Source organism: Malania oleifera, chromosome 3, assembly GCF_029873635.1.
Source record: "Malania oleifera isolate guangnan ecotype guangnan chromosome 3, ASM2987363v1, whole genome shotgun sequence".
Taxonomy (NCBI): Eukaryota; Viridiplantae; Streptophyta; class Magnoliopsida; order Santalales; family Ximeniaceae; genus Malania; species Malania oleifera.
This window is the reverse complement of record NC_080419.1, coordinates 96,729,113-96,756,673: the sequence shown is the minus strand read 5'-3', so window position 1 is coordinate 96,756,673 and position 27,561 is coordinate 96,729,113. Positions and strand designations below refer to the sequence as shown.

Below are 27,561 nucleotides of genomic sequence, written 5' to 3'. Positions count from 1 at the left end.
GGGGAACACAAGGATAAGATGACAATGACGAAGAAACCTTGAGGATTGGTGCAATATGGTTACTTAATGTATTGGAGGGGCGGACAAAAGACTAAAATTACTGAAGTTGAAAAGGTTAATGTGTGTTGATTTGTGGATGGAAGAACATTGATGCAATGTTGGATACCAAGGCTACCCATAACTTCTCACAAGGGGAAGCACAAAGACTTAACTTACAGTTGGAGAAAGATTCAGGATGCATAAAAGCAGTTGACTCTGTAGCTCAACCTACTTTGGGAGTAGCCAAGCAAGTGACTATGAAGCTTGGACAATGGGCGAGATATGCAAACTTCACATCCTTTTTGATGAATGATTTCAAAGTGATACTTTGAATGGAATTCTTAAGGGACACTAAGGCGGTGCCGATGCTGTTTGTTAGTTCCCTTTGTCTGATGGAAGACCACTTTTGCATGGTGCAAGCAACTGTGAAGAAATTGGATGATGAGAAGTTCCTCTCAACTATGCAACTTAAGAAGAGATTGAGAAGGAATGAGCCAATGCATCTTGCACCATGGGTGGTGGATGAAGATGTAGGAAAATAGTGTGCGTTTTGTCATCTAAAGATGTGTTGGAGTAGTGCAAAGTTGTGATATTAGATAAAACTACTACACGACTTGCCTTTAGGATGTGGTGTAGAGCATGAGATCGAGTTGTTACTAGGGGTGAAGTCCCTTGCTAAAGGGCTATTTCGGATAACGCCTCCAAAGCTAGTAGAGTTGAGAAAGCATCTTGATGAGTTGTAGGAAGCTGGTTATATATGCCTTCCTAAAGTTCCATTTGGAGCACCTGTGTTGCTTTATAGGAAACATAATGGAGTATGCACATGTGTGTGGATTACTGTGTGCTTAATAAAGTGATCATATCCCATTTCATTGATTGCTGATTTGTTTGATCAGTTAAGACATGCTAAATACTTCACCAAATTTGACTTGTAGTCAGGCTAGAATTAGGTGAGGATAATAGATGGAAATGAGCTAAAGACTTACTTGCGTAATGCAGTATGTGGCATATTCCTGGTGATGCCCTGCACATTGATGAATCAGGAGTTTCATGACTACCTTGACAAGTTAGTCGTGGCATACCTATATGAAATTGTTGCATATAGTTTCGCTCTAGAGGAACATGAAGAACATGCATGGAAAGTGTTGTATAGAGGACAGCAACCTTTATTTGAAGAAAGGGAAGTGCATAGAATTATCACATTTCTTGGTCATGTGGGTGATCAAGGTTGTATCTAGATGCATATGGAGAGGGTGAGAGGTATTCAAGATTGGAAGATCCTAATGAAAGTCAAGGAGTTGCATTCCTTTCTTGGACTCTACCAACTACTATCGCAATTTTGTAGATGGGTACTTGAGAAGGACTCCATCGTTAACTAAATAGCCGAGAAAAGGTCATAGGTGGAATTGGACGAAGGAGTGCTAGAAATCCTTTGACAATTTGAAGGAAGCTATGATGCAGAATTCAGTGCTTGCTCATATGGACATCATGAAGCCCTTCGAGGTGCATGCAAATGCATCAAACTATGCCTTCGTTAGAGTCTTGTTACAAGATGGGCTTCTTGTTGCATATGAGAGTCATAAGCTTAGTGAAGCTGAGCATAAGGTACAAGTCAAGAGAAGGAGATACTAGCGGTCGTTCATTGTCTACATGTGTGACAACACTACCTACTTGTGTCTTAAGTCATGGTGAAAACAGATAATTCGATTGTCAATAATTTCTTTACACACCCAAAGTTATCCCCTAGTAGGCCTATTGGCAAGACTTTTTGGTGGGGATTGGTTTCTCTTTTAAGCACAAGGCTAGGCATATGAATCAAGTTGTAGATAAACAGAGCAAGAAGGCTGAGCTTTTGGCCTTACAATTGGTAAAACACTGATGGTTAGTAAGGTTGCCATGACAACATGAGAGCGCATTAAGAAGAACCTTGTCAAGGATTTAGTTGCCCAAAATCTCATGAAGTTGGTGGAAGAGGGAAAAGCACACTAGTTTTAATTAGAGGACAAATTTCTGTTGACTCATGATAATTGACTTTGTCTTTAGTTGGTGATTTGAGGAAGACACTATTGTAGGAGTGTCATGATATTGGGTGTGCTGGCCACCCACGAAGCATTGGACTTTGGTACTGTAGCAGTGCAGGTATTAGTGGCCACACATGCACGATAAGGTGGTTTGGTATGCTTGGACATGTCTCACTTGCCAGCAAGACAAGGTCGAATGGAAGAAGTTGTAGGACTGTTGGAGCCTCTTCAAGTTCCAACGAGATTGTGGGAGAGTGTCTTACTTGATTTCATCTCCAACCTGCAGCAGTTGGGAATGTAGGGTGATGCAGGGGCAGCATCAAGGTTTTGTAGCCATGGAAGAGATTAGAAAAAAATATAAGAGAAGAAGGAAGGGGATGAGAGGAGATACCAGGGGGAAACTAACGTTCAATTCCAATTCAAATTCAACAATAACTGCTTACACCATGGCTTTTACACACTATTTATGAGAAGTCTTTTTATATGAAATTACCTATAAACCCCTAAAACTACATTACATCAGAAACATATCCCTCGAAGACACAAATACTACAGGGAATCCCCCAAATACACATAATACTATTTGAGTGAAAACACATAGCAAATTACTAATTAAACCCAACAAATATTAATCCAATTCTTTGCAAGTATTCTCCAACAAGGATTTCCAAAGGTCTTGCTTCTTGTCCTACATCAACTCTCCCTCAGTCAGAAAAAAATTTGGCCTTGAATTTTGAAATGTTGGAGGATTAGAATTAAGAAGCAAACTTGGAATTTTTAGAAGCCAGCGCTTGAATGAGACAAGAAACCACATTCCATTGACGAACTCTACAATAGGGATGTTTGAAAGACTTTGGATGTCAAGTTGAGTAACTTTGAGATGATTAGTAATCTTGGATTCTTTGTCCTACTAGGTTGGTAGAGCAAGCTTCAAAATGATTTTATTGTCATTATAGTGGAAGGCATATGTGTTCTCATGTCCTTGAGTTGCACCCAAATCATCCAACCAAGGAGTATGTTTCCAATGTTCATGGCTGTGAAGTCACACCAAACATTATCCAAATAGTCGACCATCTGGATAGGAACCAAACATCTTTTACAAACAAACATATGGTAGTGTTATCAATCCAAGAAATGTCATAAAGCTTTGGATAGGGTTTCGAATGAAGTTAGTCGCATAAGAATGACTCCGTTTTTAGAAATTACATTCTTAGGACACCTTCTATCAAAAATGAATTGGCATACTTTTTTTGTTTTTTCATACTTAAGAGAGGTGTGGAATGGCTTGATATTTTTCCCAAAGTATGACAAAATCCATTCAATTTTCCAGTAAGCCGTCGCCATATTGCTGGATTTATTCGCATATACTGCAACTATATATCACCCAAAGCCTTAACACAATTTGCCCAGAAGTCTTGCTCCCAATTTCTCATGCAAACTGATTTGTTATTGCTGGCAGTGACAAATCCATGCTCCAAAGTGCCAATGGTACAATAATTCTTCAATTTCTAGTGTTTCTTGTCAAATTATTGCACTTGCTTGCGTTAAGTTGTGTCTGCAATCAAAATACCATGCTGCAAATCAAAATATGGTTGAGGAACACAAAATGTTGTGGCTGCAGGCAATTTCTCACGAAACTGGTAGTTGCAGGGACTCTGGCAACTTTTCTCACGCCCTTAGCCAGCATGTGAGGCATGTGAGTTGCTAGTTGTGACTTCCCGATGATATTTTTGAGGTGAAGGGAGATTGGGGAATGGGGAGTATAATGGTGTTGGTGGTGTGATGAGAAAAGCACAGGAGATTAGGGTTTTCGAAGTGCCAGCAACTGGAGCATGTTTGGCTGGCGCATGGGGCCACATGACTGGTCAGATGGTGATGCAATTTTGAGGGGAAGGGTTTCGGAGGTTTCTGTTTTCAATGGAATGGGTGGTATTGCAGGATGGTGGCTGGAAAATGGTGTTCAAACAAATGGAGACATGGATGGAATTTTTTGAAAAGTTCAGAGCTGTTTGAAGGTAATGAATTTGTTTTTTCAAACTGAAATTTTAGGGCAAAGAAAATGATTGAAGGGAATGAAATCTGGGGAAGAAGAAGAAGAAGCAGGAGGACCGAATCAGTACAAAGATGGGGAAGGAAGAAGAAGAAGAAGAAGAAGCAGCAGGGCAGAAGAGAACAGAAGAGGAAGAAGAGGGGGGAGAATTGCAGGATTGAAGGAATAGAGAAACAAAACCAGCAAGGCAGAGTTACAGAGAGGTTTGTGGACTGAACAGACTAGATGGAAGGAGGAGAAGGAGAAGAAAGACGGAAGGGGGAAGAACAAGATTTTTTGGAAGGAAATGGGCGGATTGAAATAAAAAAAGGAAGATCAAAATTGGGCTTTGATACCAAATGATGTAGGGGCAACATCAAGGTTCTATAGCCATGGGAGAGATTAGAAGAAATAGAAGAAAGGAAGGGGAAGAGAGGAGATACTAGGGGGAAACTCATGTTCAATTCCAATTCAAATTCAACAATAACTGCTAGAACATGGCTTTCTCACATTATTTGTAAGAAATCCTCTTCACATGGAATTACCTATAAGCCTCTAAAACTACAGTACAGTAGAAACATACCCCTAAAAGAGAAATGCTACAAACAAGCCCCCAAATACTGATAATACTATCTTAATTAGACTAAACACATAGCAAACTGCTAATTAAACCCAACAATTCTCTATCCCATTCTTCTCAAATATTATTTAACAAGGATCTTCCCAAGGTCTTGCCTTGGGTTCGTAGTTCTGGTTATAGGCAGGTTTTTGAAGTACAATACTTTCATAACAGCACCAAAATACTGTTCAGCATAGGAGATAATGCACTTGTTTTTTAAACATGTTATGAAGTATTGGGGTGTTCCCCAAGACATTGCTAGTGATTGAGACACAAGATTCACAAGAAACTTTTGTACATAAATGTTCAAAGCTCTTAGTTCACAACTTGACATCTCTTTGAGCTACTATCATATACAAATGGACAGACAAAGAGATTAATGGGTTGCATCATTTTGTCACCGCTAACTAGAAGAATTGAATGCAGCCACTTGATGTGGCTCAATCCTGTTTTAACTCCCAAGAGAGCTCAAAAATCAACAAGGGTCCTTTTGAGTTTGTAACTGGACAACTGTTGTTTATTCCATGCGGATGAAGGAGTGTGTAGATCAAGGGAGAAGATTGTTGCACTTGAACATGGGGATTGGTGCTTGTTAAGATCCATCTTTTACACATAGTGACTATGAGGTCAAGATAGGAGACTACTTCGCTAACACGAAGGACTAGTCCCCATCTTGGCTGAAGTTGAGAAGACCTTTTACAAGGTTCATCCTTTGAGTTGGATAAGGTGCATCTTGTGTTTTACCCATCTCAAACCATTCATCACTGACACTCAAGATCAAACCTGAAATCAGTCAATTAGAGCACTACTAAAGACCTTGCAGCCCGACAAAGGAGAGAAGTTCCTTGTAGACAAAGGATTTGTAACATCAAGGAAGAAGTGGCACGAGTTCTTAGTGAAGTGGAAGGGGGGCCTCAAAGATGAAGCCCTTTGCTCTTAGATCATAGAGGATCCAAGTATCCAACAAACTTCATCCTTCCTCGATAAAAGGAATGACAAATCCCTCCTTGTGAATTTCGAGATATGAATTGCAATATTATCAAGATGATCTGCATTAAACACCTTCTGCTCTACTTTCCATTTTGCCATGTGGACCTCTTTAGATTGCTGAGCTTGGCCATTTAATTTTTCTTCATGTGGGCCTATTTGACCTTTTGTACCTGACCATTCTGCCATTTTCTTGAGGTGGGCTTTTGTACTCGGCCATTTTTGCCACGTGGGCCTATTTGGGCGTGTTGGGCTTGGCTATTTTGCCAAGTTTCTTTAGGTGGGTGTTTTGACTTTCTAAAGCTAATACATTTAGTTTTAACTAGTTTTAATTAATATTGTTCTAATAAGACATACAACAACAACAACCAAGCCTTAAGTCGGTCGGCTGCATGAATCCTTTTCCACCAAATTTGTGCAAAATAAGACATACTATACTAGTTATAATGAAAAATATTAGTTTTACAAGGTAAACTATATGGCATATGATGAAAATTTATGATTCTCTTTGTTATCTTGCCTCTAGATGTGAAAATTTTCAAATATCCTTCTCCTTTTGGTTAGGGAATATTACTCCTTAAGCAATGTTTAATTGGTAAGTGATACACAATTGTTGATGATGCAGGCAAATTTTGGTCGGATATTTTCTCATCCAAATGATGGTTTCTTTCCAGGAAAAGCCCCAACACCCATTCTTGATATGGTTGACAATCCTATTAACTTGAAGAACTTTTCTCTTAAGGTTAAATATTGAGTTTTTAAATATTCTTTCTACTTGAGGTCAGTCACATTTCTTTACTCAGAAGGGTTTGTGCAGGAACTAAAACAATTAGCTGATGAAATCCGTTCAGAGTTATCTTTTATAATGTTGAAAACCCAAAAACCCTTGAAAGCCAGTCTGGCAGTGGTGGAGCTAACAGTTGCAATGCACCATGTTTTCCATGCTCCAGTAGACAAGATATTGTGGGATGTGGGCGAACAAGTAAGATTGTGATTCCTACCTTCAACCAGAAAGAGAAGCCAAAAAAAAAGAAAAAACTGTGCACTTAGTTTTAAAATTGCTGTTTATGATGAAAATTTGGTTTACAGTAGGTTTCTTCTTTCTATGGAGCAGACATATGCTCATAAAATTCTCACAGGAAGGCGGTCCCTAATGCTTACACTTAGACGAAGGAATGGTCTTTCAGGTTTCACATCTCGCTCTGAGAGTGAATATGATGCATTTGGTGCAGGTCATGGATGCAACAGTGTCTCTGCTGGACTAGGTAGTATCTTCTTTTCAAGTACTCCTTTTTGTTTTTTTCCCTTATGAGAGAAAACTAATTTATGCTTGTCTCCTGTTCCTACATACTGTCTTATGCAGGTTAAACTTTGCATCTTGTAACAATCTCTCTTTTTAATGTTGATTGACTTGTCTGTGAATAGAAATACTATGTCTACATATGCTTGGCTGATTTTATTTTATCTATTATTATTTTTTCACATCATTTAATATGATCCCCATGTCAATAGTAGAAAATTTTTGCAGCTTGTGTCTCAATTCCATCTCTAGAATCAAACTTGCAATTGAGGAACCATTGTAAACACTTATTTGTTTGTATCAGGTATGGCAGTTGCAAGGGATATCAAAGGGAAAAAGGAACGCGTAGTAACTGTGATCAGCAATGGTACAACCATGGCTGGTCAGTTGTATGAGGCAGCAAGCAATGCTGGATATTTGGACTCGAACATGGTAGTGATTCTAAATGATAGCCGTCATTCTCTACATCCAAAGCTTGAGGAGGGCTCCAAGACATCAATTAATGCCTTATCTAGTACTTTAAGCAAGCTTCAATCAAGTAAATCTTTCCGGAGATTTAGAGAAGCTGCTAAGGTATGCCTACCTTGATTCTTCCTCCAATCTGGACTGATCTATTGGGAATCTGACCTGTGTTTCACGGTTTCTCTTAAGAAAGATAAATTTCTAAAATTAACACATGATGATTTCAATTGTATCTAGCATGTGCATGATTTGTGTAAATGTAACTTCTTGGCTTCCTGATACATTGAGGTACCTTCTTGTAGTTTTCTGAATCCCCAAATTGCTGGATCTCTAAGCCACTCTCAGCAAATATAAAGTGCCCATTCTGCAGACGTCTTGTTATTTGAATAATATACACTATTTTGAAATATTAAATGTGCACTAATTCGAATGATTGAATGTGTAGTCCTTGTGCTTCATACTATGGCTTCAGATGATGAATTCATTTGTTTATTGTGGAATGCCATAGTAGAATGGATGCTTCTGAAGGGGAACCATGCCTGAAATGAACAGATTATCCCTGTCATGCATCTAAGCGTGCTTAGAATATTAAAATGAAACTTGCTTGATTTTGTCAGCTTGTGTTCTGAGGGGGATCAAACAAGTAGTGATGATACAACTATTTTATTGTAATATAGAAATAGAAGATAACACAGACAACAAAATTTGGTTTGTTTGTTGAAGGGTTGATAAAAGAGAGTTCCATTAACAGGATAAAGTAATTAATTATACATAAAGACATGAAGATTTGTTGTGAAACACTCTCATGCAGCAAATTGAAAAAAAAAAAAAAAAAAAAAAAACACAATGGTTTACGTGGTTCTGCAATGTGCCTATGTGATGCAAGACAGCATCAAGAATTGCAGCAAAGAAAGAAATTAGAAGAGATACAAGTGGGAAAGGAGGGGAAGAAGGAAAATACAACTTTCTAGCTTTATTCCTGTCATACCATAGGAAATAATACTCCAAACTCCAAAGAACACATTAATCATCAAATTCTTCGGGAGAACCATCTCCATTAAAATCTGAAACTTCTAGTTTAGTTCCATTACCCAAATGATCATTTCGGCTTTCACGTAACTCAAAAGTATGAGAGCAGCAGACATCCCACTTCTCTGTTTGGTTGGAAAATCCATGGGCCCCTCTTACCCAAGGCTGCAACTTCAATTGTCAGCCTATTCAAATCATTAGAAATAGTCTCCGCAGCATATTACAACTCATCATTAGTCACATGCTGCTGTCATATATATATATGCATGTGTTTATATATATGTTGCAAGTAGCTATCACCCATAACCCTTAACACAAGCGCCAACAATACTCAGTCAATTTATGCAAAACCACTGATCTTATTCCCAAATTCTCCAGAAATTTCTTCAATTCACCAATAATCTTGAGTATCATGCAGAAATTAAATAATATCACTCAGAAAAATCACAAAATGCAGTGACGTTTTCTAGATTTTCCTATCAAATTATTGCACTTGCTTGCCAAATATCATGCCCGCAATCAAAATATCATGCTGTAGATCAAAATATAATGGAAAATACAGGAGAGACTGGCAGTTTTCCGCACATGCATCGCTGGCATGTGGGGCGTGAGAGGGTGCCAGTGGTGACCTTTTGGCAATGAAGTTTGGAGCAAAGGTGCAGTGGTGGTGGTGTGCAGAAATAATCCCAAAAGCTTAGGGATTTCTAGGGGGGAATGGCTGGGGGGATTTTTCTCTGGTGTGTGAGCCCCACGGACAAGGTCTTAAATTTCGATTTCGACTCAAATTTTGAAGCTCCAAAAGTTTGGAAATTTCGACGTAAATTTTGATTTTGATGTCAATTCTGATTTCGATTTGAAAAAATAGTGGAAATCAGTAGTAAAGCGTGGAATTATTTTTTATGAAACTTTAGAAATGGTCAATAGATGTAATAATATAAGTTTTAGGACTAATATATTACAAGTTAAACACATCTATGTTGTGTATGAGGTGGAAAAGTTGTAAATTTGTAATATAATTTGTGTATCAAACATATATGTAAGATAATGTGCATTAAACATATTCAGTTAATACAAATTAAATTCGTAAATCATTTAAATATTATTTAATATACAAATAAGGATGATTTAGACAAGAATGGTTAGATAAAAAATGTTGTTGTAAGTTTATTTTTCATATAATTTCAAAAGTCCTTGCAATAATCTTTTTGTTTCAATAAAAAAATAAAATAAATTAAGAAAGAAATTTCACTTTGCTCCTAATTCTCTCATTTGAATATGAGGAAATTTCGTTCTATAGTTAAAATTTCGACAAGTTTCACTAAAATTTCTAGGTTTCGATTAATTTTGGATAATTTGTTGAAATTTCGATGGAAATTATGTAAAACGAAATCGACTGCCATTTCGATTTTGAGGGTGACAGAAATCAGAAATCTCGACAGAAATTTCAACAATTTTTTGGAAATTTAAGACCATGCACACGGCTGGCCAAACAGTGATGAAATTTTGGGGGAGGACTGTTCGATGGTCTCTGTTTTGTTTGGTGATGGTGGTGCTATGAAATGATACTTTGAAAGTGGTGTTTGAAATTTGAGGGCAGTGGCTGTAATTTCAGGTTTTTTTTTTTTCCTCTTGCAATGAACAGTGCTGCAGTTATACAGTTTCTGATATGCAGCGACAACTAAAGAATGATGAAGAGAAAGGAAGAAGATAGAAGAAGGGAGAAAGAGAAGAAGACAGCTAGATGGAACTTATGAAACAGAGGAGAAAGTCCAAAGGGAAATTCAGATATGGAGGACAGAAGAAGATAAGAAAAAGAAGAAACCATGAGAGTGAAAAATGGGGGATTGAAGTGGAAGAATAGAGATCGATTTTGGGCTCTAATACCAAATGATGCAGGAAAGCATCAAGAATTGCAACAGAGAAATAAATTAGAAGAGATGGAGGAGAGAAAGGAAGGGGAAGAAGAAGAAGAAGGAAGAAGGAGAGAGAGGGGAAGAGGAGATACACTTGGGGCGCAAAGATCACACGATAATTCACTACTCATTCAATAATAACGAACCTCCTACATGGCTTTCATACACTATTTATAAGAAAGCCTATAATACAAGAAATTGCACATATACCCCTAAAGATACATGAAACTAACAAACCCCACATTACACAAATATTACATGCAAGCCCCCAAAAAACATAATCCTACGACAAGCCAACTAAACGCACATAATAAACTAGCAATTAACTAAGCACATTTGGATTTAGGACCCAATAATCCATTGACCCTATTCTTTGACATGAGCCTCCAAATAGAGTCAAAATGATCCATCCAAATATGCTGTCCTACTTCACTATGTTCATGGAGCCTCTAAACAATCTCCACTATATTGTCAATGAAAACTGCCATCGGGTTTCAACCTAGTCTACAGAGCATACATGTATAAAGCTCCAATGTGAGGATCTCAAAATGCCCTCATACAACAAAATAAGACCATGCCTTGGCTCAAGATACCATACCAGGTCCCCAAGACTTCTGCGTGAAGCTTCCCACTTATTACTTGCTTTAAGTGGATAACTCTCTTGAAAATGAGCCACAGAATTCATTTTTTGTCATTCTACTCTAAATTTTCCTCTCAACTGGTCCCCACTGTGGCAGTGCCCTGTTTCTGAACAATTTGCCACATTGGCGTGCCCTCTGTGCATCATATTTGTGTCCTGCAACTGCATGTATGTAGCACTGTGGAGGGCGCACTTGGTGCCCTGCAAATAGTAATTGTCCTTCTGGTTGTGGTTAGTATCATTCAACAACTGTTAAAAAGAAGATTTTCATTAACAAGATATTTTGCAAATTTGAAAAATAAATTAAAGTATCAATGAAGAAAATACAGAACTTGGGTGTGTTTGGTTGATGACATCTTTCAGCAGTTTGGGATTGTCATGTCCATGGGATCCCATTCCCATGTTCGTTTTGAGACTGAAATTTGACCGGCGGGAATCTCACATTTTCACAAAACTTTAGAATCCCATTCCTATGCTTCCCTATGGGTAAAGATTCAGGGATTTTTTATCCCTGGACAAAATTGCCTCCACTATTTTGGCTGGTTGGACATTAATGCCCCCAAAATGTAGTAGTATTATGTGTTATTATTTTTAGGTTGTGGATTTAATTTGATATGTATTCTTAATAGGTTTTGGTACTGAAATTATGATTATTCTTCACATATTGTTGATACACAAGTCAAGGGTAAAAGCATAGTTACCAGAAATCGCTAAAACCTTAGCGAACATTCCAAAACATGGAACATTTTCATTCCGGAATGCTAAATCGCATGATCCAAAGTTTTAATTCAGCATCTTTCATGTAACATAACTTTTAATTAGTTAGAAGTGGGGAATCATCACATTTTAATTCTATTTCTACTATTATTAATCTATTTCTCAACATAAAATCTCTTATATATTTAGAAAGATCTCAACATTCTCTCCAAAATATACAAGCATCATTACACATTTTTTGCCAATATATCTATTTATATATATCCCTAACATTCCACATTTTAGAGCTTGTGTTGTACAACGATCCTGTTTTCCATTCCATAAACTAGATTGTTCAACATTCTAGGTAACATTGGGTATAAGAGTAGGATTCTTCCAAAGTTGAACCAAACATTGGCATGGGCATCCTATGTATATTCCTATGAAATATGAATCTTACAAAACAAACCCAAACAAAAATATTCCTATGAGGTTGACTTCCCATTCATAGGAATGAAATTTTGGGGAATTTGCATTCCATGGGAATATTTTTGATTCTATGAATCAAATGCCACCGTAAGGTTAGAGAGGGAAAAGAGGGGAGAAGAAGAGATTGAGGGGGAAGCCACAGTCAGCAGGAGGTTACGATGTCACATAGAGTTCCAAATATGTCCCCTTTATATACTACTAGATTACCACTTCACATAAAAGCTTAAGCTATTAGGTTGAGGGAAAAAAATGTATGTCAAGCCTTAATACTCCCTTGTATGTGCAAACTGACAACATCTGGTGATAAACAAATTATAAACAACACCCATTATAGGGAATAAGGAGGAAAACGCTCTTGATTGGGTGAATAGGCGGAAAAGGATTTATGTAGCCGACCCAACCTAGTGGGACTTAAGGCCTGTTGTTGTTGTACCCATTATAGGGAATAAGATAATTCTTAATAAACAAATAATAAACGTGGGCAACAAGACTAAAACCCAAGATCTCCTGGCAACTTGACTTTGATACCATGTTAGTTTACCGTTTTACCTAAAATTTTAAACATATATTAATTATGAAAGGATCTGTAGGACAATACCAGCACTCACACTGATTAATTAGTAAACTAATATGTTTCCTTTTACCAAGATGAAACTATGAAAGCCTTCATAGAATCGTAACAAAAAAAAACTGTCTATTTGTCAAATTATTAGTTCGATAAAGGAGAGTCTCAGGAGTAAATAATTTTATACATAATACATGCGACTGTATTCTATATTCTACATTCACAATTATTTTATGACATGTCCTAATCACGTCCATGCCTTTTCTTTAGACAATTTTCCACATAGGCATGTTCACTATGCATCATATTCGTGTCCTCTGGTGGCTTGTTGTAACATTGCAGTGGACACACTTGGTGCTTGGCTGGTGGCAGTTGGCCTTCTGTGTGTATTAGGTCTCCTGCTGATGATGTTGAGTCTGAGAATATCATGATAACATGAGAGCGTTGGAAAGTGTGGAGAATTTTTTTGTTGATCAACTAATTACCAAATCATCTATTATAAATTTGGGTTGCAGACTCTTATGTGAAATTGCATATAATTTGATTCTTTGAAAATTTTAGAAAATATAATGGTTGGCTTGTTCAAATTTGATGTATAGTGCATACTCCACATTGTGTTTGGATTTTTGTTGTCAATATATTTATCAGTTCTTTTTCAGGGTGTTACTAAAAGAATTGGTAAGGGTATGCATGAATTGGCTGCTAAAGTTGATGAGTTTGCACGTGGTATGATGGGTCCATTGGGATCTACTCTTTTTGAAGAGCTTGGGTTATATTATATTGGCCCCATTGATGGACACAATATTGAAGACTTAACTTGTGTTTTGAAAGAAGTTGCATCTTTGGATTCAATGGGACCTGTGTTGGTTCATGTTATAACAGAGGAAGATCTGGCAGTAGCTGAGAATAATCAAAGGAGAGAGATAACAAAGAAACATCAAGAAAGTATGCTTATTTTTTTCCCTTTACTTTTCTTCTCTAAAATTCATTCCATCATGAAATTTTGTTAAAAGTTCTTTTACATTGGGTTTGGGAGCATGGATTTCAGGTCATGGATTTCTATTTGATTGGATTTGGACAAAATTCAATGCAATTTTGATTACATATTTTTTAAATCCACACAAATCCAAATCCAAGGTGTTTCAAACATAGGGTTAGCTAATATGTTTATCTAATTATAAAGGATCTAGGATCAACTAATCCACAATCTTTATGTAACTTAAAAGTAGGGGAAAAATGAGAGGTTTGCAAAAAATTCATCGACCATCCTCAACTTCCAAAACATTACTCCAGCCTCCTTGAAATTTAAATACAATGACTCTTAACTCCTCCATTAGTTTACTGACTCCTATGTAAGCATAAAAATGTGCTTAAAAAAAAAAATATTTTGTGAGATTTTTGCCCTTCTTTGGAACTAACATCTCAATTGTGTAAATCTTGGCAAAAATGAACACAATAGCAAGTATTTGGTACATCTTTTCACCGTATGCATTTTCTTCTTCATAGGCATATCTTCCAATATGCTGGATTTGTATTGTCGGCATTGGTGTTTTGGTTGAAATTCATCCAAGAATGACACGTGAACTTTTTTCGCCATTTGCCTGTTGTGTATCACTTTGGAGGTCAAACTCATCATTATGACAAATGCATCATGCCGCCATGGGGATCAACTAATAAGTGCCATTCTATTTGTATGTTAAGGGAGGTTGATGGGGGACAGCTAACGAGTGTTATTCATATAAATGTCAGGTGAGGCAGGTATCATTTAAAAAAAAAAAATAGAAGTCCGTGTCTTTTTAGCCAAAATCAAGGAGGTTAGTACATTTTTGCCCTTAGAGTTCATGAATTAAAGATATGGTCAAAGAGTTCTTATCAAGTTGAAGCTGGACTAGTTGAGCCTTAATGTGGCTCTCGTCATACTTGTAAGCTAAATAAAAAAGGGATCCTCTGGCTACAAGGCTCCACGTTTTGCGAGAGTAGGGGGAGGGTTGTCATAATATACGCAGCCTTATCCTTGCTTTGTACAGACAGACTGTTTCCTTGGACTCAAACCCGTGACCAACCAATCTCAAGGGAGCAACCTTACTGTTGATCCAAGGCCTGCTCTCACTTGTACGATAAATCAACTTGCATTTTGGGCTAAGATTCTGCTTATCGGCGATCCTTATGAGCCAAAGCTTAGTTTCTGACACTGCATTTATTTTTTGTTCAAAAATTAGTTTCTTATCATTCTCTTTTCATCTTTTAATGGTATGTGAGTGCATGCTTACGTATGATTATATGTATCTTACTGGAATACACACGTGGGTCATGGAGGTCAGGCTTGACCCTTTCTAATGTTTCATGGAAGAAAACATACGGGGTCCTGTAACCTTATGATGACATCTTTCGGGAACTAGAGTTTTGCTTTCAATATGTTTAGTTCTTCTTCCAAAACTGGATCCTCTCCTTGAAGTTCTTTTTCTGAACTGGATGACATTCCAGCAATAAATCTGTCAATTCTCTTTTGTGAACTGAATCTTCCCTTCCAACTTTTGTGGAATCAATTAGGTTCAGTTAATGATAACTAAAATAAAAAGAAATGAAAGGGTAGCAAGTTCAAATATTCTCTCCTTGATATGATTTCTCGCCAAAAAATTTCAATAGTTTAATGAAAATTGAAGATCAAGTAGTAGTTGATCTACAATAATTATTCAGATGAGGGTATGGGGTACTGGAAATTTATGTCCCAAGGAATTGAATATCCAATTTTTTGGCTGTGTTTGAACTGTTTTTATTTATTTATTTATTTAAAATTTATTGTTTTTTGTTTTTCAGTGCATTGATTTACCTACTAGTTGAATTTAACACTTTAAAATATGTTATTGAAAATATTGGTATTTATGGTTACTTTGCTGCCACTGAGTTGATTCTCAAGACCATAAACCTTCCTTTTGTCTGTCACATGGAAGACTGAATGCAGTTCGCTCAAGTGAAAGATGAAATATGGGAAAGTGGAAAGCAAGAGTTGGGACTTGGGACTCGATGGAGAAGAGACCTGTTGAGTTTCTACCTTTTCTGTTCTTTTTTTTTTTTTTTCCCTTTTCTGTTTTTTCTTCTTCTTCTTCCTCCTCCTTTTTAGGCTGATGTAGAACAGTAATGGTCAACTGGCCATATTGCCGTTGGCTCTGCTACTTTCTCCCAAATTGCTAGGCACCAAGAACCGTATTGCTTGTAGTCATACCCACATAATCTTTCTAAATTAGAACCTGAAATCGAACTAAAAGAAATTGACCGAAGAGTATGCTTATCTATGTGTGCATGTGTGTGCGCATATTTGTACAAGCCGTCTAAAAACTTTGTGATTTGATAAATATCTAGTAATATGCTTAATCTTGTTATAGACATGCATCTGTCACCTGGAAGAAGAGAATGACTATTCATTGCACTTTTCTGGCTTGGGTTTAGGGCATGAAATCGTGTATTAGTTTGCGTGATGCTATCATTGTTTCTTGCATAAAGCAGGTTCATGTAACTCTGATTCATTATCCTGTAATATTTGCCCTCGAACATACAGCGACTGCTTTGTGGAAGCTTTGGTTGTGGCAGCGGAGAAGGACAAAGATATTGTGACTGTTCATGCAGGAATGGAAATGGAACCACCATTGCAATTATTTCAGGAAAAATTTCCAGACAAGTTTTTTGACGTGGGTATGGCTGAGCAACATGCAGTTACATTTTCTGCTGGCTTGTCATGTGGAGGATTGAAGCCATTTTGTATAATACCTTCTGCTTTTCTGCAGAGAGCTTATGATCAGGTTCACCCCTCCCCCTTCTCTCTCATTCTCTACATGTTTCTTTCTTGCACTTCCACATTTGTGGCGCATGTAAGTAATTTATATACAAGTGCATGTTACTTAATTGGAACATGGATGCTATGCAGAACGGGAATGTGTAGATGGATCATTGTTTACTTGATAACAAGGTTTAATAAAATATATCTATATAGATGCATGGATGTGTGGTTGGAGCTGGAAATTTGGAACACAAGTACACTAGTATATAAACTGAGAGGTTAGCTTGTAATTTTTAATGATTTTTTAGAATTTTTTCCCCCAATGGCGGTGGAAAGATATCTGATTTTGTAGTTATATACTTATATGTGCAAAAACCAATTATAAATAATGGAAGCAATTTTTTGATTTAATGACACTGGTATAGTGTTTTTTGAGAGGCTGTATAATTTAATTGTCAAGAAATCAGGTGCATGGAATTCTAGAATGCATGCAGTTTTCTTTGATACTAAGATACTTGATAGGAAATGATTCCAGTAGGGTTAGGAAACTATACTGGTACTGTTAAGATGGTTTATAAATTTGAATAGGAAAAAAGAAATCTAAGGCACAAGTGACCAAGTTGCCTAAAGGTGAGGTGGGGAATAATATACTTTATTTATATTTTATTTTATTTCATGGGATGTTGGCCGCTGGAGTGAAATTCTTCTCCCCTAAGATGTAGGGGCCCAGTCTGACTTGCATCATTTAGCTTGCTGTATGTTCCATTGGCGCATTAATGGTGATATTGAGGATGCTTGAGGATGGGGTTTGGCAGCCCTGCTGGGTCCAGTGGTCCTGGCCTGGCATATGAGTTTGCTTGGGCAGAGGAGTATGAGCCCGGGCTGGATTGGCTGTCCAATGTGGTCCAAGGAGAATACTTATATGAATTATGAAGTACAATTTTTGTATGTACTTGTACATTATATGTGTATATTTGTGTGTATTATGAATTTCTGATATATTTATACATTTTTAAAAAAAATGTGTGGGCAGGGTTGGGTTGAGCTGTTTTGGTGTGGCCTGATGAAGGCTTTGCCTGGCCTGGCCATTTGTTTACTCACAAACTGGTCTCCTTGTGAAGTTACACTTTTCTTCATGTGCTGATTCCTCTCCCTGGGAAAAGGATATGGTTTAAGATGGTCATGCATGCCTACTTCTCATTGTTCATTGTTTTATTTACTGCATGCATATTTTTACACACATGGGTCATTATTTTCAACAGTTCATGGCGCTCTATTTCTATGCATATTTGCTTTTGTGCATGTATAATCTAATGATCTATAATCATAGACATTCAGGGAGTTTTTAATTGGAGTTGAGAATTTTTCTGTGGTCCTTGTTATGATTCTCATATATACTCATGCTTAGTTTACACAAGTAATTCTTTTTTGATCATGTATGAGGCAAATGCATATACGTTTAAATATGGTTGATGGCCTTACTTCGAGCTGTAGAACTCTCCTTTCTTACACGCTTGCATGCATGCACATATATAATAGCTGATAGCACTTGCTTTGTAGAATGACAGCAGAAAATAATGATGATACATAGTTGGCAAACTTGTCAGCTATTTTTTTTTTTTGATCTTTTATCTATGCATTAAATATTTCAGATATCCCACAACCACTGGAAAAATGAGAAAGGCCTGATTTTTTACGAGTGTTTCTATGTTTTTTCGTGCATTTCTCAGGTCATTCATGATGTGGATCAACAGAGAATCCCGGTCCGTTTTGTGATTACTAGTGCGGGATTGGTAGGTTCTGATGGTCCAATGCACTGTGGAGCATTTGACATAACATTCATGTCATGTTTGCCAAACATGATTGTCATGGCACCATCCAATGAGGATGAGCTCGTTCGCATGGTAGCTACAGCAGCCCAAATTGATGATAGTCCAGTTTGCTTCCGTTATCCAAGGGGTGCCATTCCTGGGACAAAAAGTTCTTCATGCAATGATATTCCCATTGAGGTAATCCCTGGGTACCCTTATATCTCGTGTTTATGTTAAATCTCAGGCCTCATAATCACCTTTGTATAATAATTTATATTCTGTAAGTTATCTTGACAGAAGTTTGCAAATTGATAAGTGTCTCATTTATTCCAGATTACAAACTTTTTTAACTGATCACCTTCTTTTTAAGAAGTTTTTGAATAGTGCCAATGAAATTGCTTGTCAAGTTGATGTCACGTATTATTCCCAAATGGTGGCTAAATTGATTGTGACATTCTTGATGTATTTTATATTTATTCATCATTCTGATCTACCTACCTTTTTTCTCAAATGATTTTTGAGTTTAATGTATTTCTGTTACGGATTGATGCTTTATTGTAAAGCAGATTGGAAAAGGGAAAGTTATTAAAGAAGGTAGAGATGTCGCCTTGCTTGGGTATGGCATTATGGTTCAGAACTGCCTTAAAGCACAAATCCTTCTTTCAAAGCTTGGCATTGAGGTAACTGTCGCTGATGCAAGATTCTGCAAGCCCCTTGACATCGAGCTTGTAAGGCAGTTATGTGAAAATCATGAATTTCTCATTACTGTTGAAGAAGGTTCTATTGGTGGGTTTGGATCTCATGTTGCCCAGTTCATTGCACTAGATGGACAACTTGATGGAAGGATAAAGGTAATATAGTCTGTAAGGTATTTATTCAATAGTCTTTTTTCTACCAGTCAACATTTTTTTTAATGTTCTCAAATCTTATGTTTCTCTCCCTGAATTCCCTCTCTGATTTCTATTGCTTTATTGCGTTACATCAATTTCATATTAAAGCAAGCCACCATCACAGGACAGGCTGGTCATCTGCAACTTCCAGCCAAAATTACAGTTTGTACCACTCATTTTTAGAACTCCATTTTCAGTCCATACATACGTAATCTAGATCTTGAGTTCTTCAAAGCGTCCAAGATCAGCCGATTAAATCGTAGATTGAAGGCCCACAATATTTTGATGTCAGAAAGATTAAATCAGACTCGTCTTGCTGATTATTTTGAGCAGCAATTTCCAGTTTCTTGATTTTGATTGATGCTTCATTGGATTTTGTTGAAGGGATTTTTTGGGTTCAGCCGTTGCTCTCCGTACTAACAAATTTCGAAATTTGACGTCTTGGCCTTTGCCCATCATCCTCCATTCTCTTCCCTCTTAGCGCCATCGTTTTGGTGTTCTTCACGGTGGTGTCTTGTATGAGTTTCTTCGTCATCTTGTGTAGCTTCTCTCTCTTTTCTCTTCTTTTCTTCGTCATCCGGCTTGCCTAATATGAAATCTTGAGTTGTATACATACTCTTTACTTCCTAAAATTTTATTTTCTTGGAAGTGAAGATATTAAATCCTTAAAATTTTTTGCACTTTCATATTTTTTATCTCTCTAGAAATGATAAATTGAGAGCTCTTCCAAAGGATTGGGCCAATAGAATTTGGACTAAAAATATGAAAGATCACACATTTTATCTCAAGATTGTGCTGGAAAAGAACGTCTAGCTTTGATCAAGGTGGTTATGTGTAAGGGGGCGTGAATCCAGGGAGAGGTTATGTCGGCACCATTAACCACTGGACTCCATCACCAATCTTGAATTTGAATCTTGCATTTGGGTTGAAGAATTCTTGCAATCCCTTGTTACTTTAATATTTTTGGATTGATTCATCGTTAGCAACATCAAATTTTTCGGCACCAAAGGGTACTTAAGGTAGTATTTTCAGTTGATCGTTGTCATTGCCCTTTAGCTTCAGCCATCAGTGAGATCTGCTCCTATCTTGTAATTTTTTTTTCTTTTTTTTTTCTTTGTATTAGTATTATTTTGATTTTTTTTCCTCAATATTTGGTTAGTAGAGTAGATTTTGTTTTAATGATCTGGAGGCTTTACATATGCATTTTTGTGTTTTCCATTTGCAAATCTTGGAGTATACAAAATTTTTTCACAAAGTACTATGGCACAAATTTTTTGAATTTTAGCCTAGCTTGAATTCACACACCTAAATTGTATGCTTTAGATTTTTAAATGCATTGTATTGTTTGTGTGATTTCCGCTAGTTGTATGGTGTGATTTAAAAAATTGTCCATGTGAAACAAGTTTGCATTAAAAAAAAAAAAAACTCAAAGTTGTACTTCGCCTTTGTAACACAAATTATCTTTGTACATACATCCAGTACTAATTCCGGATAAAAGAGTAGGGTTGTGTTAGATAGTTGACAGCCGATGTAAAACTTTGTTAGATCTTTATATTATGAATTCTTACCAAATCCACCTGGGTAAAAAGAATAGTTTGGGTTATTATAGAAGGGAGAGGTCTAATAAGTTAGCACAATAAGCTAGGATTAGATTAGAAACTCGGAATATAGGGACTCCTGCGGGAAAAAGTATGGAAATAGTGGAAATAATGTTTAGAAGGAAAATTAACTTAATTTGCCTTCAAAAGACGAAATGGGTAGAGGAGAAAACTAGAGAAATTGAAAAATTAGGATTTAAACTTTGGTGTATTGGAAAAGAGAAACATAAAATGGGGTGGGAATTATTGTAGATAAAGACCTAAAAGATAATACAGTAGATGTCAAAAGAATAGGGGATAGGATTATTAAAATCAGGATAGCTTTAGGTTTGGAGATAGGGAATGTCATTAGCGTGTATGCTCCCCAAATAGGCTTAGCAGAAAATCTTAAAAGACAATTTTGGGAAGATATGGAAAGACATTTATAGGAGTTGATTTGAATGGACACATTGGAAATGATAATACAGGCTATGAGAGGATACATAGAGGCCATGGATATGGAGATAAAAATAAGGCTGGTGATACAATTTTAGATTTTTCCATATCTTACTTTGGTTATATTGAATAATTGCTTTATAAAAGAGAAGAACACTTGATAACTTTCAAGAGAAGGCATCCATAGTAGTCAAAAGTGCGCTTGAGGCGCAAAGCATAAAGGGGTGATGGGGCTAGTGCCTCACCATGGTTGAGGCGAGGCGACCTTCAAGACGTGCAGCAAGGGGCTGTGAGGCTCAAGGCGCAGTGAGTTGCACCTTGAGATATCTGACCTTTTAAATTTATTTATTTATTTTTTTTTAAGAAAGAAAACGCAATGCTTCAAAAGACGGACAGAATATCAAGCCAGAGCCTTTGAACCAGCCCTAGCCCTAGCCATAACCAGTAGGTCCAGCATGACAGACCTTGGTCTTCAAGCCTTCAAATCAGCACAACATGCCCTCATCTTCAAGTCTTTGAGTTTTTTAGCCTTCACTAAAGCTCTTCGCCTTCAAGATTTGAACCTTCGAACGAGCACAGCCTTCATCTTTGAGTCTTCGAGCCTTCTGCCAGCAAGAGAGCCTTCGCCAGAGCCTTGAAACAAGTGAGAGGCTTCGAACTAGTGAGTTATCATCACCTGTCTTCATGAGTTGTCAGGCTGCTTCAAGCAGGCAAGTCATCTTCTTCTTCTCCTTCGAGGCTCACTGATCTCTTCTTCTTCTTCTTCTTCTTTGAAACTAAATGTCAAGTAATTGAGATCGAGTCTAGACTCTTGACCATGATAGGCTTACTACCAGAGTGCCAGATCTTTGTGTTCCTTAGGGCTCAGTATTGTGCTGCCGCTGCCTGCTGATGGCTGGCAGGCTGCCCTGCTCTCGGCAAGTTATATATTCACTTCCATTAAGCCATTAAGTTAATATTATATAATATATAATTAATTATGTAGACTATAGTATTGTAGTTTAATGCAAGCTAATAATTAATATATACATTTTTTTTACTGAATTTAGCTGTAGTTTTGTTTGGAAATAAGGTATACAAACTATATATTTTCCTGAATTTAATTTATTTATCAATTTAAGTTTATTTCTGAAATATAGAATACACTGATTTAGGATAACAGGGCTTAAATCTTAAATGGATTCCAAAAACTCTGACTTTGCAAAGAAATATCCTGCATGGAAGTGTGCACATTGGATGATAAAAAAATAGAAATTATTTGACTTGTAATTTTTGTGGCAAAGTCACAAAGGGAGGAATATTTCGGGCAAAACAACTTTTTGTTGGACGATTTCGAAATGTATAAGAAGGCTCTAGGTGCCTTGCTCATGTTTGTGAGGAGATTAGGGTGTATATATTGAAGAAATATACAAAGGAGGAAAATGAGTTATTTCCTGACTTTGATGACATAGATTGTTATGGTGAATATGAAGAGGATGAAGTTTAGGAAATTGACCCTCATGGCAAGAGAGTGCTTAGTAGTGGAAGTGGAAGTGGAAGTTCATACCAAAAGGGGCCTATAGACTTGTTTTTTACTCTTGATCCAAAGAAAGCGGTTCAAGTTGGGAAAGAAGGGAATATGAAGCAAACATCAATAAATGAGGTGTGCTAGATAGAATTAAGACAAAAGGCAATGGCAGATTTTGCTAGGTGGACATATGATGCTGGAATACCATTTAATGCTGTACGTTTGGACAACTTTGCAGTGGCACTTGAATCAATTGGGTAATATGGTCCTAGAATAAAGCCATTTAGCTATCATGAAGTGAGGGTTCCTTCCTAAAGAAGGAAGTTAGTCGAATGAAAGAGTTGATGAAGATCCATAAGGAGGAATGGGAAAAATATGGATGCTTGATAATGCCTGATGGTTGGAGGGATTCAATTGCTAATAAGGACATAATGAACTTCTTAGTGAACTCTCCAAGGGGTTAATATTGTCAAGAGTGCAGATAAAATGTATAAATTACTTGATGAGATGGTGGTGGAAATTGGAGAATCAAATGTGATTCAAGTTGTAAATGATAATGCCTCAAACTATGTTGCAGCAGGTGAGAACTTATTTCTAAGACCATATTCTATAATGTATATATTTTTTATTTTAAGATTTTAATGGCTTCACTCTTTTATTTTTGAATAAATTGGGACTTGAGGTCCTAGAGATTTTGGATCAATAAGATCTATAGCACTGGTGGATGGCTTGATCATCACCTTTTGTTCTCTTGATGATGTTGATGAGTTCTGATGAGGTTGAATAATCATGGTAGGAAAGACATATGGGGAAGTTGAGTCTGCCGTAGATTCCTAGTCTTTTGGAAAGGAGATATGAACATCACCATTTTTCTTGGTTTTATAGATAAGGTCATGAAGAATGACCAGTTTGGGGATGTGATGTAGTTGTGCGTGCTTTATAATCTAAGACTCTAGAAGGAACTTGAGTAGCTCTTCCCTAGGTAATTGTCTCGGAATATGGATGTGGCTCGGGACAAGGGAGGTATCATAATTAACAAAGATAGCATCTTGGTTTTTGTCAATTCAAAGGAATAATTTTGGAGTCTATAGATCATCTGGTAATGGAGAGTGGTTGCAACATAATTAGATACTTGGGGTGCTCCAACAATCTAGACCCTTGGACTTTGAGAGCAATTTAGTAAATAGACAGACTTATCAGAGTCCTCAAATGAAGAAGATGAAGATCTCAGGTGCCATCAGATTGTCCCAAGGCCAAAATGTTCCCATATTCAATCTATCAACAAGGAGTGCTATCAGATTGTCCTAGGACCAAAATGTTCTCATATTCAACCCATCAACAATGAGTGCTATCCAGTAGCCTCAATAGAGGATGAAATTCGCAGTCTTTGTTCCATACAGGAATCACTGTCGGCACAATTTAAAAGGGGAGACTATGCATCACCATCTGCTCCTGTTTGGGTGCTAACTGATAAGTACTCATAACCAATTAAGGTCATTGCATTCTTCGATACAAGCAGTTTCCTAAACCCAAGCATCCTTTCAAAAGATAAATGGAAGCCATGCAATCAAGGATTCAAAGCTGCAAACAGAGAACATTTTGAGGTCAAATTAAAGAGTGTCCCGACTTATATTAAGCTTCATCCAAGATGCTTAATTAAAGCCACATTATTTGGATTAAATCTCTCTAACAAGGATCTACTTATTGAGTTTGATATCAGCCAACACTTGAACAAAGTCCAATGGAAGAGCTAAAGTTCAAGTTGTATCTGTTGCAGTGGAGCAAAACTCCAAATCTATTCCACATCACATTGACCTTCGAAAAAATAAAAATCTAGCTGATCCACATAAGCTGTGCGGATAGTCACAATGAATTCCTATAGGAGTGTTCAAAGCTGTTATGGAAGAACTTAGAGTTCTTTGTTAGCCTTTCAATCAAGAAAAACGAGGATATAAATCCAACAAAGGCAAGCCAAAAGGGAATGAATCCAGAACACTGCTCATTGGCCCAAAATGAATTATCCTAGCTGCAAGAAGAGGGATTAATTGAGCCCACCAAGTCACAATGGGCTCTTGAGGCATTCTATGTCAACAAGAAGGTTAAGCAAACAAGAAAGAAGCTCAGACTTGTTATTAATGATCAGCCCTTTAACCACTTCCTTGCAGATGAAAAATTTCCACTACCAAATCGGGCTAGTCTATTCTCACAACTATTGGGGGCCTATATCTTCTCAAAGTTTGATCTCAGAGCAGGCTTTTGGCTGTTGGGTATTCATCCAGAGGATCGGTCCAAGACACATTTTGTATCCCTAACTTCCATTATCAATGGACAGTCATTCCATTTGGGCTTAGGGTGCCCCCATCTATCTTCCAAAGGGCAATGATCAATTCCAGCCTATCCTTTTCCATGCTTTGATTTATATTGATGACATCCTCCTTTTTTCAAAGGATATGGTGTCCCATGCAAAATTGTTAAATTAGTTTTAGAAGATAATCACATACTATGGGATTATGCCGTCTAAAAAGAAGATAATAATTGGATTAGAAGCCATTGATTTCATTGGAATGAAAATCAGCCAAAGCCAAGGAAAATATGAATTGCAGCTACACATTGCGACACGACTCAGCACCTTCCTAGATGAACAGATGACGACAAAACAATTGTAGAAGTTTCTTGGTATAGCCAATTACATGTCAGACTTTGTCTAAAGCTAGCAATTTGCACAATACCACTCCATCAAATCTTAAAAAAGAAGGATGTCCTTCTTTGGGAACCCAAACACACATAGGCAGTAAAGTCACTTAAAGAAATGGCTATGAAGTTGCCACCACTCTAGATACCTGATAAAGGCAGAAGAATCTTGCAAACTAATGCAAGTGATAATTGCTGGGGTGTAGCTTTAATTGAAGAAAAGGATGACGGGATTGGACATGTTTGTAGCTAGTGGGGCATTCAAAAATTCTGAACTACATTATCACTCCACATTCAAGAAGATCTTGGCAGTGATAAGAGGAATTGAAACGTTTGAATTCCATTTGATTGGACATGTCTTTACAATCGAGATGGATATGTCATCTTTTTCAAAGATGATATGATTCAAGCAAAAGATCCTCCCACAGGGACAACTTCTCAGATGGGCAAACTGGTTCTCATAGTATTAATTTGAGGTGAAACCGTGAAACACATTAAGGGCAAGCATAACATCCTGAGTGACTTTCTCTCAAGGCCAACCAATCCTCAAGTCCTTTCCGTTATGTCATCCTCATCCTCTTCAGATTCGCCTAGTCTCACAAAGCAGTTCCATAACGTTCCCCATGAAATCCAAGACAACATCCTTCGTCACACCATTGAAAAGGGAGATAACAAAATGATTCATTGCTTTATAATTACATATATATGGGTAAGAGATCCTATCATTCATAGGTGGTGAGAAGAGGTTTTGAATGTGTCACATAAGTAACCATGTCTTCTAGAGGCATGATCACTCCATCTCATTCTCTCAATTTTTTCCCTAGACCCTTATCTGTTTTCAACCTAGATCGTCTTGACTACATGTATAAGGTAGAATATGTCCCTAAAGATGGCATAGTTCCTCAAACCCAAAATCCTTAGATCACAAATCCATACTACATCTATGACAAAATCAAGTATCCCTTCGCTCTCCTTAAGAAGATTGTTGGCAAGACCACTGTCCCAAGAGGTATTAAAGAGATTACCCAAGCCTCAACTTTTGATTCTCACCAGCTTATGGCAACTGAAGTAGAACAGTTAATTACCTTGGAGTTTCCTCCAAATCTTCCACGAAGATACCTCAACTAGGGGTACACCCGTCTTCACATAGGCATGGTCAAGTTATATCTTACCTTTTGTGGGAGAAAAGGTCTCCCAGCTTGCTTTAGAATTGCGCTCCTTGACTCAAAGTTTTGCAACTATGATCATTCTAACATTGCCACCATGCAGACGACATTGAAAGCAAAAACTATTAGCTTCATAGTCTTCCCTAACTTCTGCATGCACTTATCAAACCCGAATATAAGAACTACTCTCATGGTCTAGGTCTAGATTGTCAGAGCACCCTAGGTATCTAATTCTGTTGCAGCCACTCTCTATTACTAAATGGTCTATAGACTCCCAAATCATTCCTTTGATTTGACAACCCATCAAGAAAATTAAGATGCTCTCTTTGTTAATTATGATAGCTCCCTTGTAAGAGCCATGTCCATATTCCGAGATAGTTACCTAGGGAAAAACTACTCAAGCTCTTTCTAGAGTCTTGGATCACAAAGTTTGAACAATTGCATCACATGCCCAAACTAGTCATTCTTTATGACTTCGTCTATGAAACCATGCAAAATGGTGATGTTCATATCTTCTTCCCAAAAGACCAGGAATCTACATTAGACTTAACTTTCACATATGTCTTTACTACCATGATGATTCAACCTCATTAGAACTCATCAACACCATTAGGAGAATAAAAAGTGATGATCAAATCATCCACCAATGCTATAGATCTTATTGATCCAATATCTCTAGGATCTTAAGTCCCAACCCCGTACTTCAAAGGAGATGATCTTCCAGTCTACAATCCTATTATCAGAAATAGCCATAAATGGTTTGACGTTGATTGCATATGTGACGAATGCCTGAAGGTCCCCATCTATGATTCTAAGGAAGAAAGCAAAGGAAGGTAGAGAAAGAAGAAAAGTGTCCAGTTAGAGTTCAAAAAGAGATATGAAGGCAGAGATCCAACAGT

At 37.2% G+C, this 27,561-nt stretch overlaps 1 protein-coding gene across 2 annotated transcripts in view; it reads left to right on the top strand.

The window, feature by feature from the left end:
* LOC131152360 (probable 1-deoxy-D-xylulose-5-phosphate synthase, chloroplastic) overlaps positions 1-27,561 on the top strand; it is a 67,594-nt gene that overhangs the window by 23,482 nt on the left and 16,551 nt on the right. The window contains exons 2-9 of one of the 2 annotated variants that reach the window (XM_058104199.1): positions 6,321-6,437; positions 6,513-6,677; positions 6,810-6,960; positions 7,300-7,568; positions 13,449-13,734; positions 16,294-16,586; positions 18,295-18,573; positions 18,942-19,226. In XM_058104199.1, the coding sequence (XP_057960182.1) occupies positions 6,321-6,437; positions 6,513-6,677; positions 6,810-6,960; positions 7,300-7,568; positions 13,449-13,734; positions 16,294-16,586; positions 18,295-18,573; positions 18,942-19,226 (1,845 nt within the window). The remainder of the gene's footprint in view (positions 1-6,320; positions 6,438-6,512; positions 6,678-6,809; positions 6,961-7,299; positions 7,569-13,448; positions 13,735-16,293; positions 16,587-18,294; positions 18,574-18,941; positions 19,227-27,561) is intronic. The other variant, XM_058104200.1, reaches the window with a different exon arrangement.